The sequence below is a fragment of the Sus scrofa genome, chromosome 15 (genome assembly GCF_054392235.1).
Source record: "Sus scrofa isolate SSC_HxYL_T2T_F1_AM1 chromosome 15, Sscrofa_HxYL_maternal_Yorkshire_Landrace_v2.0, whole genome shotgun sequence".
Lineage (NCBI taxonomy): Eukaryota > Metazoa > Chordata > Mammalia > Artiodactyla > Suidae > Sus > Sus scrofa.
This window is the reverse complement of record NC_139397.1, coordinates 121,072,583-121,087,032: the sequence shown is the minus strand read 5'-3', so window position 1 is coordinate 121,087,032 and position 14,450 is coordinate 121,072,583. Positions and strand designations below refer to the sequence as shown.

The 14,450-nt window shown below is 41.8% G+C and overlaps 1 protein-coding gene across 1 annotated transcript in view; it reads right to left on the bottom strand.

The window, feature by feature from the left end:
- Nucleotides 1-14,206, bottom strand: part of CYP20A1 (cytochrome P450 family 20 subfamily A member 1) — a 66,792-nt gene extending 52,586 nt beyond the window's left edge. Inside the window, exons 1-4 of the mRNA NM_001315809.2 lie at nucleotides 14,053-14,206; nucleotides 9,054-9,103; nucleotides 8,263-8,429; nucleotides 4,993-5,135 (exon numbers count right to left, since the gene is read on the bottom strand). Coding sequence (NP_001302738.2) covers nucleotides 4,993-5,135; nucleotides 8,263-8,429; nucleotides 9,054-9,103; nucleotides 14,053-14,124 — 432 coding nt within the window. The 5' untranslated portion in view covers nucleotides 14,125-14,206. The remainder of the gene's footprint in view (nucleotides 1-4,992; nucleotides 5,136-8,262; nucleotides 8,430-9,053; nucleotides 9,104-14,052) is intronic.
- Nucleotides 14,207-14,450: the final 244 nt, after the last annotated feature.

Below are 14,450 nucleotides of genomic sequence, written 5' to 3'. Positions count from 1 at the left end.
ACACTCTCCACCAAAAGCCAAGTAGTGATCACAATGGACTGGAGTGCCCCTCCCCACTTCATGGAACATACATGAACATGAACATGAATGAGGAACATACAGCTTAGGAAAGAGATATTCAAAGAACTGCACAAACTGGGAAGTGTTGTAAAGGGAAAGTGAACAATTTTATGACAACATCTAAAGGGAAGACCTTCCTTGGAATAGTGGGATGATCAGAGATGGTTTCCCTGGGGAAATGACATTTAAATTGAACTGATAGGGAGTTCCATCATGGCTCAGCAGAAATGAACCCAACTAGTATCCATAAGGATGTGGGTTCAATCCCTGGCCTTGCTCAGTGGGTCAGCAGAGGTGATCCGGCTTAGATGAGAGCTGTGGTGTAGGTCGCAGACACAGCTCAGATCCTGTGTTGCTGTGGCTGTGGTGTAGGCCTGCAGCTGCAGCTCTGATTCAACCCCTAGCCTGGGAACTCCCATACACCATGTGTAGCGCCCTAAAAAGCAAAATAAACAAACAAAGCCAAACTGAGCTGAAGAATAAACATGCATTAATGAAGTATGCAGATAGTTAGGAAGGACAATCCAGGCTATGGGGATAGCATATGCGGAGGCCCTGAGGCAGAAAAGAACAAGGTATAAAAGTAAGACAATCTCATTGCTGTGTAGCACTGGGAACTATGTCTGGTCACTTATGATGGAGCATGATAGTGTGAGAAAAAAGAATGTGTACATGTATGTGTAACTGGGTCACCATGCTGTACAGTGGAAAACTGACAGAACACTGTAAACCAGCTATAATGGAAAAAAAATAAAAATCATTATATATAAAAAAAAGATACTAAATAAGTTGAACGAATGAAAAAAAAAAAAAGAAGAAGAAGTAAGAGAAAACCAGGGTGGCTAGAGTAATAAGCACAAAAGAGAAAGCAGGAAACAAGGCTGGAAAAGCAGGCAGCTAAATCACATTTTTCAGATGACATTAAAGATTTCAGAGTTTGTACCAAGAGTAAAGGGAAGCTAGTGGAGGGTTTTTATCAAGGGAGTGGTAAAATAAGAACTGCATTTTGGAAGTATCTGTTCTCAGGGGTTTGTTTTTGTTTTTGTTTTTTGCTTTTTAGGGCCATACCCACAGCATGTGGAGGTTCCCAGGCTAGGGATCTAACTGGAGCTGCAGCTGCCAGCCTACACCACAGCCACAGCAACACAGGATCTAAGCCACATCTATGACCTACACCAGAGCTCATGGCAATGCCAGATCCTTAACCCTCTGACTGTTCTCAGGGGTTCTGAATGCCCAGTCCACGGATATCAAGAGGTCTGTGCATAGAGTCAAGTCCATGAACTTGGATGAGAGGGGAAAGAATCTATTTTTCACTTAAATCCTAAATAAAATTTAGCATTTCCTCTCATTGTGAATGTATGCCCTTTAACTTTGTCACCAATACAGATCTCAAATATGTTCATATTACATTACAGTTATTGCAAAACTCTCAAAATAATGGTTTTGTCTCTCTTACCATCATTACTTTAAAATTATGGAAGTTTGGGAAAGCAATATTAGACCCTTTTATTTAACACATTAATAATAAAGTGTTACATAATGTGGCAAGTTTTTAAAAAATAATATTTTGATAACTCTATTTCCTTTGTATTTTGTAGATTCTTTTGTAAGCACACATTTCCAAATGTTATTCTTAGGAGTCTCTGGGTTTCATCAAAACTGCAAGGAGTACATGTCACAAAAATGGTTTAAGAATTCCTGCAGAGGGCAGAAAACTGCAGAGGGTGTAAATCAAAAGAGAAGTGTAGAGAAAAGGCAGAGAAACAAGCCAGCCACGTGAGATGATCAAAGCTTAAACTAGTATGGTGGCAGTGCTGGGGAAGTAGAGCCACTTGAAAGATATTCAGAAGGTAAAACTGACATTAGAAGGTAAAACTCTTGTCAAATTTTCAAGGAATAGTGTTATAAAAATGCTGACAATAGTAAAAAAAAAAAAAATACAGTCTAAAACTATCTGGACAGCATAATGCTGATTAAAATTCTATTGCACACAGGCTTTTGTTCTGCGGAACAGGGTGCCTCCCGGTCCCCTGCTTTCTAAATATGAGTCTTGGGTGTTTTGTGTGCCATCCCTCTTTCAGGATCTCCTGTTGCCCTGCAGCACTGGTCGCGGCAGAGTGGTGCCCAACGTGGGGCTGGAAGAGAAGGTCTGCCACGAATGGAGAAAAGAGAAGGTCTGCCTCGAGCAGGAAAAGGTGAAACTACAGACAGCGGAGACGGTAGCCTTGCACTCAACAGACTTGAGACGGTGAGTAGAAGGGCCTCTGGGATGGACTGGTCTATAGAGAGAACTACTGACTTTTAACTCACCCTAAAACAAGGCTCTAATAAGAAAAACACCAATGCATGGACCAAAAGAAGACAACATCAGAAGTAGACCACTATCCCAAGATCATCACACCTGACTCGAACCTACCACGTCCAGCCACCCAGTACTCATCATCCCTAACCAGCAGGAAGAAGCTACAGAAGAGAGGACCATCACCCCATCCCATAGAAAAAAAAAAAAAAAAAAAAAAAAAAGGCTGGAATGATGGCTACCCCCTGCCCCCTGAATGTGACTGTTCACCTTAGAGACCTGCTGTGGACATGGTCTGCAGAATCAGATTGATCCACAGAAACCTAATGAATGCCCTACAATCAAAATTTACAATGACGTCTTTATGCAACAAATAAATAAAAGAGGGAGAGATGTTGGAGCCCATGGAACAGCGGAACTCTGCAGAAGGCAAATATCTATGGACAAAGAGTTCTAAAGTACAGAGTCTCCTTCAAAGACAAGATGAAGGACTTACCATTAACCATGTTATTCTATAAACAGCTGTACTACTCCTAAGAATACGCCCTTTGCTATCACTAAGGAGATAACCTCGTTATTGCCTATGCCTGTTCCTGCCCACTAATCTTGTCACCTTCCTTAATCAAACTAATACTGATCTCATCACCTTCCTTAATAAAAGTCTTGTGGGCTAAAGCCTAGGGCCTTTGTTCTGCAGAACCGAGTGCCTTCTGGTCCCCCACTTTCCAAATGTCAAAAATAAATAAATTAATTAAATAAAATAAAATTCTGTTGCACACAGAAGTGACTGTAGTGATGGAAAGTATTTTAAAATGTTAAACACGGTTATCACCGGGTAATGAATAGTAGAAAAAATGTTTTTCCTCAGGATTTCTCTAAATGTTTCTATATTTTATAAAATGACTATTAGAAAAAGTATAATTATAGCTATTTTTGAAATTTTTTCTTTTTTTTGGTCTTTTTGCCATTTCTTGGGCCGCTCCTGCGGCATATGGAGGTTCCCAGGCTAGGGGTCTAATCGGAGCCGTAGCCACCAGCCTACACCAGAGCCACAGCAACTCGGGATCCGAGCCGTGTCTGCGACCTACACCACAACTCATGGCAATGCCGGATCATCTACCTACTGAGCAAGGGCAGGGACCGAACCCACAACCTCATGGTTCCCAGTCGGATTCGTTAACCACTGCACCACGATGGGAACTCCTGATTTCTTTTTTTATAATGATTTTTATTTTTTCCATTATAGCTGTTTACAGTGTTGATTTCTTTATATTGTTAGATTTTACATGTTTTCCTCAGCAACCATATATTACTTTTATAAATTACATTTTTAATTTAAATGTAATTTAAATCAAAATTTTTGGAGTTCCTGTTGCAGCTCAGTGGAAAGAAGTCCAACTAATATCCATGGAGACACAGGTTTCATCCTTGGCCTTGATCAGTGGTTTGGGGATCTGGCGTTGCCATGAGCTGTGGTGTAGGTTGTAGACGCAGCTCGGATCCCGCATTGCTGTGGCTCTGGCGTAGGCCGGTGGCTACGGCTCCAATTGGACCCCTAGCCTGGGAACCTCCATATGCTGCAGGCGCAGCCCAAGAAATGGCAAAAAGACAAAAAAAAAAAAAAAAAAAAATTTCTTCATGGAGTTCCCGCTGTGGCACAATGGATTGGTGGTGTCTAGGGAACACTGGAATGGGGGTTTGATCCCCAGCCCAGCATGTTAAACTTCAGCTTAGGTGGAGACTGTGGCTCTGATCTGAGCCCTGGCTTGGAAGCTCCATGTGCCAAGGGGTGGCCAAAAATGAAAAAAAAATTTCTTCAGATTCTCTCTGGTCCCATCATTCCAACTTACATAGGGAGTCTAAGTGTTAAGATTTTTGTTTTGTTTTAGAATTTCAGGAAAATAAAAATCAGCTTAGAAAGATAGATAAGGAGTTCTCTTATGGCGCAGCAGGTTAAGGATCTGGCATTGTCATTGCAGCAGCTTGGGTCACTGCTGTGGCTCAGGTTCAGTCCCTGGCCTGGGAAGGTGAGGCAGGGGTGGAGGGGCAGGGGGGAAACAGGTAAGAAAAGAGTAGCAAAGACAAAACACCAATAGTCAAAAAATACAGATGGTCCCTGACTTAGGATTTTCTGACTTTACCATAGTGCAAAAGCGATATGCATCCGGTAGAAACATACTTTGAGTTTTTTGTTTTAATCTTCTCCCTGGCTAGCAATATGAGGTCGATACTCTCATGATGCTGGGGGAGCCGTAGCTCACCGTCAGCCACGTGATCAGGAAGGGAAATAGCCCCTAAGCTTACAACCATTCTGTACCCAGACAACCATCTTTTTTTCACTTTCGGTATAATAGTCCATAAATTATATGAGCTATGCAACACGTTATTATAAAACAGGCTGTGTGTTAGATGATTTTGCCCAGCTATAGGCAAGTGTAAGTATCCTGAGCACACATAAGTCTAAGCTACGAAGTTCGGTAAGTTAGGTATATTAAATGCATTTTCAACTTATGATAATTTTCAACTCATGATGGGTTTATCAGATCATAACCCTCATCACAAGCCAAGGAAGATCCATATACTGTTATCTGTATGACAGAACTCCAGGCCAAACTACATTATCACCTTACCTTTAGCAGGAGAGCAAAATTACTCTGCAAAGAATTAGTCACACCATTTTCGTACAATTTTTTCCTCATGTGGTTTTCGCTCATGTTCCCACTATCAGACTGATATCTTAATAAAGACTTTAGCATGGTTTCAAAAGGGTCCGCTGAAAAAGACAAATTAAACATTTCTAAGTCAAAGTGATCACTCCAAAAAAAAAAAAAAAATCTCTAGCAAAACAACAGAGATCAGAGAGGTATGGGACTGTAGCCAAGAGGCTGGGAACTTTTTTTCACAACTCCCCTGTCTTTCCTAAATGTGAGCAGTTCAGGAGGCAATAAAAATTGGCAAAAAAACAATATCCTGACTAGGAATTCCACTGTAAATGTGTAATACTTAACATAAAGCTTTCTACCCATATGACAGCAATATCTTTGATTTAAAAGAAACTCATTCCACTAATTTTAAAGCAAAATTGATGTTATATATGTAATCATCAAATATTACATTTAAAATTATTTAGCTGAGTCCAAATTTCTTTTCTCCTTCATTCATTTTTAAGTGTTTCTTTAATGACTATATTGTTTTTACACACACACAAAATACGCTGTCACTGTAAACAATTTAAACAGTAAAATATAAAGAAAATAAATTCATCTAAATCTCACTACACAGAGATACTCAGTGTTAAATACTTTAGGGAGTTTTTTCACAGCTGTTAATATTTCTTAACAGACACAGACAGAAAAACCTGTCAGATTTCAAAAAGAACTACAATCCCTTCATTGAGAACAAGTCGTTCATTAGCTGATCATCTGATCACCATTTACATGCTTCCCCCACTCCCCAACACTAGACCATAAACTCCATAGGTACAAGGCCATGTCTGGTTTTACTTCATATTTCCTAACAGAGCCATCCTTCCATAGTATGGAAACAGTGATTAAGAGCATGGACTCAGTCCAACAGCTGAGCTTCAAGACCCAACTCCATCATTAATTAGTTGTGTGACCTTGAGCAAATGGTATAACCTCTTTATCCCTCAGTTTTCTCTTCTGCGTCATGGGGATAATCACAGCACCTGCTTCATAAAGTGTTCAGAGGATTAAAAAAGATAATGTTGGTAAGGACTTAAAATAGCACTGGCATATATTATTTGCTAAACAAATATCTGATGAATAAAACAAAATACATCTATATCATCATATTATGGCCTGAATGTATCCTCAGCCATTAAAAAATATTTAAATTTGTGGAGTTCCTGTTGTGGCTTTGTGGTTAACAAATCTGACTAGCATCCATGAGGACACAGGTTTGATCCCTGGCCTCACTCAGCGGGTTAAGGATCTGGTGTTGCCCTGAGCTGTGGTCACAGACACCGCTCAGATCCTGCGTTGCTGTGGCATAGGCCAGCAGCCACAGCTCTGATTTGACCCCTAGCCTCAGAACCTCCATATGACACAGGTGCAGCCCTATAAAGCAAAAAATAAATACATAAATAAATTTGCTTAAAATTATAAGTAATATTAATGTCTTTTCTAATTTATGTGCTTATCAAATTATGATAATTCCTTAAGATATTAGTGCTAAATCAAAGGCTACCACCAATCTTCTCTCCAGAGTTTGTAAAACATTCATACACTATTGCCTCATCTCTTCAAGTTAGATAAGTGAAAATCTCATCTTCATTTGCATCCCTCTGGTTATTAGTGAGGTTGAAATCTTTTAATTCCCATTGGCCATCTGTATTTCCTTTTGCTTTTTCTTTGCATCACCTTATTTATTTATTTATTTCCTCTTTTTTACTAACTTTGTTTTTCCACATTTTTCTATAACCACATTTTTTTTACTCTTATTAGTTTTTATTTACTTTATATATGTATAGGTATGGTGGTAAACAGTTTCCCCAGTTCTCTTTTAAACTTCTTCGTGGCATCTTTTTACTTTACAGAATATAATATGTAGCCAACATGTTCCTATCTCTCTCTTTTTCATTCTCTTTCAAGGTGTTTTTTATTGTACGGAAATTTTTCATTTTTGTGTGGACAGTTCTACATACATCACCTTGTGATGGATGGCTCCTAGACTGCATATCTTAGTAAGAAACGGCTTATTGGGAGTTCCCCATTATGGTACAGAGGAAACGAACCCGACTATCATCCATGAGGATACAGGTTTGATCCCTGGCCTCACTCAGTGGGTCAGGAATCTGGCACTGCCATGTGCTACAGTGTAGGCTAGCAGCTCTAGCTCCGTTTCCCTAGCCTGGGAACTTCCATATGCTGTGGGTGTGGCCCTAAAAAAGGAAAAAAAAAGGGGGGGGGAGTGTTGCTTACTGGCAATCCCTTCGAAAAGTTAAATATTTAACCACGTTTTCTTCTATCACTCTTATGACTCCAAGTTTTATGCATTTGGAATTTATTTTGACATAAAGCAAAACAGGGATTGAGATTTATTTTTTCTAAATAGCTAACCAGTTTTTCCATACTTCTCCCCTTCACCATAAAATGCTATCTTTATCATATATTCTTGGTTGGCCTGCTGGATTACCTACTCTATTCCATCAGTCCACAGTACAAGATTCTTTAAATTAATCAAGCATTATAATTCACTGTTCTAACTAATGGCACAAGTATTCTCCTCATTAAGACTCTTTCAGATGTTTCTTGTTTTGTTTTTGCCTTTTGTCTTTTTAGGGCTGCACCCTCAGCATGTGGAAGTTCCCAGGCCAGGGGTCGAATCGGAGCTACAGCTGCTGACCTACACCACAGCCACAGCAATGCGGGATCAGAGCTGCGACTGCGACCACACCACAGCTCACTACAACACCAGATCCTTAACCCACCGAGCAAGGTCAGGGATCAAACCTGTGTCCTCATGGATACTAGAGGGGTTCCTTAACTGCAGAGCCACGGCTCTTTTTTGCCTCCTTTACTTGTTTTGCTATTTTCCTTCCTACTTTACCTCCTTTACTAGTTTCTTGTCCCTTTACTCTTCCAGATGTTCCCCGGTGCTATTTTCTTTCATGTTCCAAAAAAAAATCCTACTGGGATTTATGTTGGGATTTTCTTCTACATGTTTATAAGGTGAAGGAAAAATAATCATTTTTTAAGACAATGCAGTATCTTAAGTGAGGGAATTAATCCAGAAGACTTTAGCACAATGCCTGGTATAGAGTATAAAGCATTTCATAAATGTTAGCCATTGCTATAAGAACAATGTATGGTCTTCCTTTTTGGATATTTATTCTTAAAAGATCAAGATCAGCTGATTAGAAATAAAATTAAACTTACATGTCTTATTGGGGTTGATATGCTGCTTCAGTACGTCAACAGTGCCCAAACTAACCACAAGGCGCCTCCCAAACCAGAAAGAGACCACAGGCCCGTATCTCTCATGCAAATTAACAAGGAACTCGTGCAAACTTCCACTGTTCACAATATCTGGAAGATTACCATCTCTGAGAAAAGAGTAACATTAGACAAAATAATCATTTTAACTTGGGAGAGTCAGAAAAAAAATATTAGCTGATTCTGAACTAGCTGTATCAACAGATGAGAGCAAAGATACATAAAATTCAAATTACTGCAAGATCCAAAACTCAATTATATTTGACTTCTCACTTTCGGTAGTTATATTTAGATAAAGATTTGTCTAATATTTTGAGAATTCATATCACTTCACACCAAATAAGAAAGTGATAAAAGGAACATCTGACTTGGACACTGAAAAACTATCCAATTTTTGCAGCATCTTATTCTAAGATGCAATGGACACCATCATTGGCTATTAAATCACAGGCTGATTTAAATCAGCTATAGCAATTTTTTTCTTACTTCCTCCTATCTTAATCCTTTCTTTCTATTTTCAACACTCTGGCGAGGGAAAGTGAAAGAAATTAAAGGTTTTGATTTATACAGGCTTCCTTTCTGTTCTTAACAAAGTTTAGGTAGTACGCCCAGAGATAAATTTAGAGAAAACAAAGGAATCAAATAAGCTGAGTAATCTAGAGAAGATACAGTTTAGTTTTGTTCCAAAAATTATGGGCTGACTCTATTTGATTAAAAAAATAATAATTACTCACTTTTCTTCTGTTGGAGTAATCCCTGGAATTCCTGCAGCTTGTCTGGAAGCCTTAGGGGAAGAAAATTTTAAATAGTTTAGTATAATGAATTATTATATCCCGTAAGTCAGATGTGTTTTGCCAAGACCACTGCAGGATCTTAAATGATAGGCTTTTCGATTCAGTTGAATTTCAGAGATTTTTCCTGTATTAAAATACAAAAATTGGATTATATTGAAAAGAATTATCTTGGTGTTCCCACTGTGACACAAGAGGATTGCCAGTGTCTCTGCAGTGCTGGGACTTGGGTTTGATCCCCAGCCCAGCACAGTGGTTTAAGGATCCAGAATTGCTGTAGCTGCTGTGGCGTAGGTCACAACTGCAGCTCAGGTATGTTGCAACTGCAACTCAGATCTGATCCCTGGCCCAGAAACTCCATATGCCATGGGGTGGCCAATAAAAAAAAAAAAAGGAAAAGAATTATCTTAATGTCCCTTCTCTCTGTCAATTAAACTAAGGTGTTTGAAGAAGTTAACATTCCTTCTACTAGTAACCATGAGGATGCAGGTTTGATTCCTGACCTCGCTCAGTGGATTAAGGATCCAGTGCTGCCATGAGCTGTGGTATCAGTCACAGATGCCACTCAGATTCTGCATTGCTGTGGCTGTGGCACAGGCCGACAGCTACAGCACCAATTCGACCCCTAGCCTGGGAACCTCCATATGTGTGTGGTCTAAAAAGACAAAAAAAAAAAAAAAAAGTTTAATATTATAACAAGCGGGAAAAGAATGGAAGGACTCCATGATGAGAAAAAGATAAAGTCAGTAGTATTAAAAACTCTACCTTTGGAGTTTCCATCATGGCTCAGCAGTAACAAACCTGACTAGGATCCACGAAGATGTGGGTTTGATCCCTGGCCTTGCTCAGTGGGTTAAGGATCCAGCGTTGCCGTGAGCTGTGGTATAGGTCGAAGACACGGCTTGGATCCCACATTGTTGTGGCTATGGTGTAGGCCAGCAGCTGTAGCTCTGATTCAACCCCTAGCCTGGGAACTTCGGCCCCAAAAAGGGAAAAAATAAAAACCCTACCTTTTATTTTCTAGGCTGAAATTATTAATATGACTGGAACAAGCTTTCTGATTTCTCTTTAAACATGGTAGATTGATAACACTCATCAATTATCTCTTCCTTCTGTAATGTCACAAAATGAAAGTGAAAAAATAAAAAAGGAGGAAATATGAGTTCCCTCGTGGCACAGTGGGTTAAGGATCTGGTATTGTCACTGTAGCAGCTCAGGTCACTGCTGTGGCAAGGGTAAAATCCCTGGCCTGGGAACTTCCACATGCCATGGGAGCAACCACAAAAAAGGAGGAAATAAGGATAAAGAGAATAGGAGAGGGAACAACAGTGGGTGAACAATCCAACTCAGTTTTGGAAAGTATCAAGCTGCTGGAGGACGTAGTTCAGTGGCCTCCTCTGGGGTTCTGCAGAGGAGGAGGCTTACAAGAATCAATCAGATTTGCACTCAGTAACCAAAAGGGCAGGGTAAGATGCAAGATTTTAACAATTGGCAAAAAGTCAGTATTCAGATCCCTTAGACACCTTCCTCATGATTGCCATCATTCTGGAAGGAGAACTTGAGATTCCAGATTTAGGGACAACAGGCTCATAGGCAGCAGCCCCTACAATTCTGAAGGAAAATTGTTTCCAACCTAGAATTTTATACCAAGCCAAACTATCATTCAAGTGTGAAGCTAGAACAGAAAGCTTTTCAAACAAGCAAGGTCTTAAACAATGTATTTTCCCCGCACACTTTTTTAGCAAACTACTGGAAAATGATGTACTGCAGCCAATGAAGGAAGTGAAAGGAAGAAAGAGAGAGACTCATGTGGCATCCAGGAAACAGGGTATCCAACACAGGCAAAGAGAATATTCATTCTGATAATAAAAGGACAAGAACTATGTAGCCGAAGGAGATGGTAACCACTACTGATTGGGGAAGGATGCTGGAGGGCTCCCGAGGGGATATCGTCACAGGGAAGAAAATACAACTGATGTCACTGAATATCTGAATGACTTCACTGACAAGAGTTATGCCAGAAATGTTGAGATAGCTGACAAAAACTATTGACAAGCAGGAGTGAACAATCTCTAAAAATGTGCAAATTCTAAGTACACCCACCCTGATCCTGGATCCACAGCTCAGTCCCAGCAGCAGGCATGTAGAGGGAGCCTCAGAAGTCTGTGTGCTCTGGATAAGATGGCTCTACAACCTCCCCGCTTCAATAGCAGAAGAGCAAGCCCCAGAATGCTGGGTAAAATGCCCTCCTGCCCTTTACTATATCTCCATGTCCCAAAGAGCTAAACTGATGAGAGGGATTCCTCTACTTGGCATGCACCTGGCAAAACCCTGCAAAGCTTCAATCTCCCTGATAAGCATAGCCTCACCACTACCACCTGCCTTGAGACAACCCAGAATGTTATTATGACTTATTTCCTGTTTCATTAAACACCAAAGGCCAGGGCTACCATCCCTAGGTCTCCCCCTGCCCACCAGACTCCTATTCTTACAGAAGTTTATCTTCTTTCTTGACCCATCTGTCCCCCACCCAAATTTCTACCAGATCTCTGCCACTCATTCCCATGGTTGTACAACCAGTCCTGACATGACCAATAACTTCACCATCCCTGGAAGTTTTTTTGTTTTTTTTTTTTTTTCAATTTTTTATGGCCACACCTGTGGCACATGGAGGTTCCCAGGCTAGGGGTCTAATTGGAGCTTCAGCCTCTGGCTTACACCACAGCCACAGCAACACCAGATCTGAGCCATTTCTGCAACCTATACCACAGCTCACAGCAACGCCAAATCCTTAACCCACTGAGCAAGGCCAAGGATCGAACTTGAAACCTCATGGCTCCTAGTGGGATTCATTTCCGCTGTGCCAAGACAGGACCTCCTTCTATTTTTAATATTTTGACTCCAAAAATTATTTTTACCCCAAAAGGAAAACTCATATACTCATTTCTCACATTACCCAGCTAGATTCCATGGTCCATTATGATAACCACTCCTCTGCGCAGTATCCTTCCGTCATAACCATCTGGCAAAACACCAATTCTAATTAAGCCCAATATTCTGTCATCTGCCCTTGATCCCACAGAGCTGAAGAAAAACAGCTGGGGGAAAATACAGCCATGCTGACCAGTATTTATAATTTTTCACAAACTTCAAATGAGCTGCCTGGAAATCTCATTTCCCTAGTCCCTCACTCTCCTAATCTTCCAGGTGGCTATTTTGCTCCTTCTTTCTCTTCAAATCCCCTATCTTCACCAATAACTGATAAGCCCATTTCTATTTCATCAAAAAAATTAAAGCAATCAAGAATAACTTACACACCATAGCTACCTATCTGCCTACATTTGTGCCCACATATTCCACCTTCCTTCCTGTTACTAATGATGCCCCTAATAAAGTGTTCCCCCATCCCTCCGCACTATCTCTACCACTGCTATCTTGGTCTAAGCCAAGAATTATAATATTCTCCTTATTACTCTGCCCACTTCCACCCTTATCTCAGGTCTTTTTTGGTGGCACCAACAGGATGCAGAATTCCTGGCCCAGGGATCAAACTTCAGTCACAGCAGTGACAACACCAAATCCTTAACTGCTAGGCCACCAGGGAACTCCCCTTAAGTCTTTTCTTAGCATGGCAGCCAAAATGATTCTTTTAAACTTTAATAAAATTATATTTTAATTCCTTTACATTTAAAATGCCACTCTTCTGTAAAGGCAAGTCCACAAAATGGCCTAAACTAAAAACTGCCCATCTTCATCCCTGATTCTTCTGGGTAGTCTCTTCCACTCCAGCCACACCCCTCTCCTTGTGTTCCCGGAACACACCAGACATGTTTCCCCTAAAGATCTGCACTTGCTCTCTTTGCCTGAAATGGCTTCTCAGATACCTGAGTGGCCTGATCCTTCATCTCCTTCAGGTCTCTGCTCAAATTTCTCCTTATCTCTTGACCATCTAAAATTACAATGGCACCTACTTCCAAATTTATTTAGCTCCCTAATACTTAACACTAACAAACTCTATGTTATTTGCTTATATTGTCTGTTTTCCCTTTCTAGAATAGGGTCAAATAGTGTCACTAGAAGAGTGTCAAAAATTCAAGATCTGGAGTTAACTGAATTTTTAACTTTTCAGAAAAAAAAAAAAGATACACTGAAAGTTTCAGATTGTCTAGTTGCAATACTCCAAACTAATCCATTTACCACCTCTGAAAATAATGTGAGGTGTTCTGTCATTGTCAGTGATATATTTGGCTCTGTCCTGCTGCTTTACAACTTCTCCTACAATCACCACCTTGCATTGTAGATGATTTTGTTTTCAGAACCATCTTCCGAGGTTGACAAGAAGGCTAGGAGACCAAGAGATAAAAAACAGATTCAGAGTCAAGTGAAGCTCACAGTTAACTCCCTGCTCAGAGCTATTTCCAGGACCCCCGTAGCCTGTGAGGCCTTGCAAGGAGAAAGACCCGATCTGCACCCTAAAGGAATTTGGATTCCAGGAATGACAAACAGAAAGACACAAGGAAAGAAATACTTGGGGAATCCTCCGGAAAGGAGAAAGGAGTGAAGCAGCCTGGTTTCCTCCCAGGCTCACTAGAAAATGGAATTGGGGTTGGCAGAGTTACCGACCGAAAGCCAGCAGGGCACTTCAGACCTGCCCCCCAAGAATGACGCGGCGATGCTGGGCGCAGAGATCTGAGCCGCCCGCACGCCTGTTTCTGCCTCTGAGGGTGGTCGTACCGCTCGCGCGGGTTGATCCTCAACGCGGGCAGCGCGCGCCTGCGAAGCATCACGTGCTTCGGAAACGGGGCCCGCGCGGGGCCGGTGGTGGACGGAGCGGGAGCGGGAGCGGGAGCGGAAGCCCTCCCTCGGGCCCGCCCCTTGCGGCCCGCTGCGGGCTGAGCGACGTGGATGTGGGAAAGGCAGTGAGGGCCGAGACGGCCGTTACCGGGTAGAGGTAGAGCACCGCTCCCACCAACGCCAGCAGGAAGGTAACCGCGAAGATCGCGAAGTCCAACATGGTTCCTCCGCCCGGGAGCCACGTCTCGGTTTCCCGGCCCGAACAGCAGCGCCTCAGCCTGGCCAGACCCGAGGAATGGGAGGAGGGCCCGCCGGACGTGCGAACGCCAGGGCCGCTGAGGGCGTGGCCCGCAGGGCCTGGCGAGGAGGCCACTGGGCGCCCGGGAGCGGCCCGGGGGCCGGAGCCACGCCCAGGGGCGGAGTTCCAGTGGGCACGACTCCAGGACACGCCCACGACCTCGGGAAGGGGTTGCTTGGGGAAGGGGAACCTCCGCTTCTAGAAAACGTTAGGACTTCTCGTCACCCTTCCACGACCAGCACTTTAAG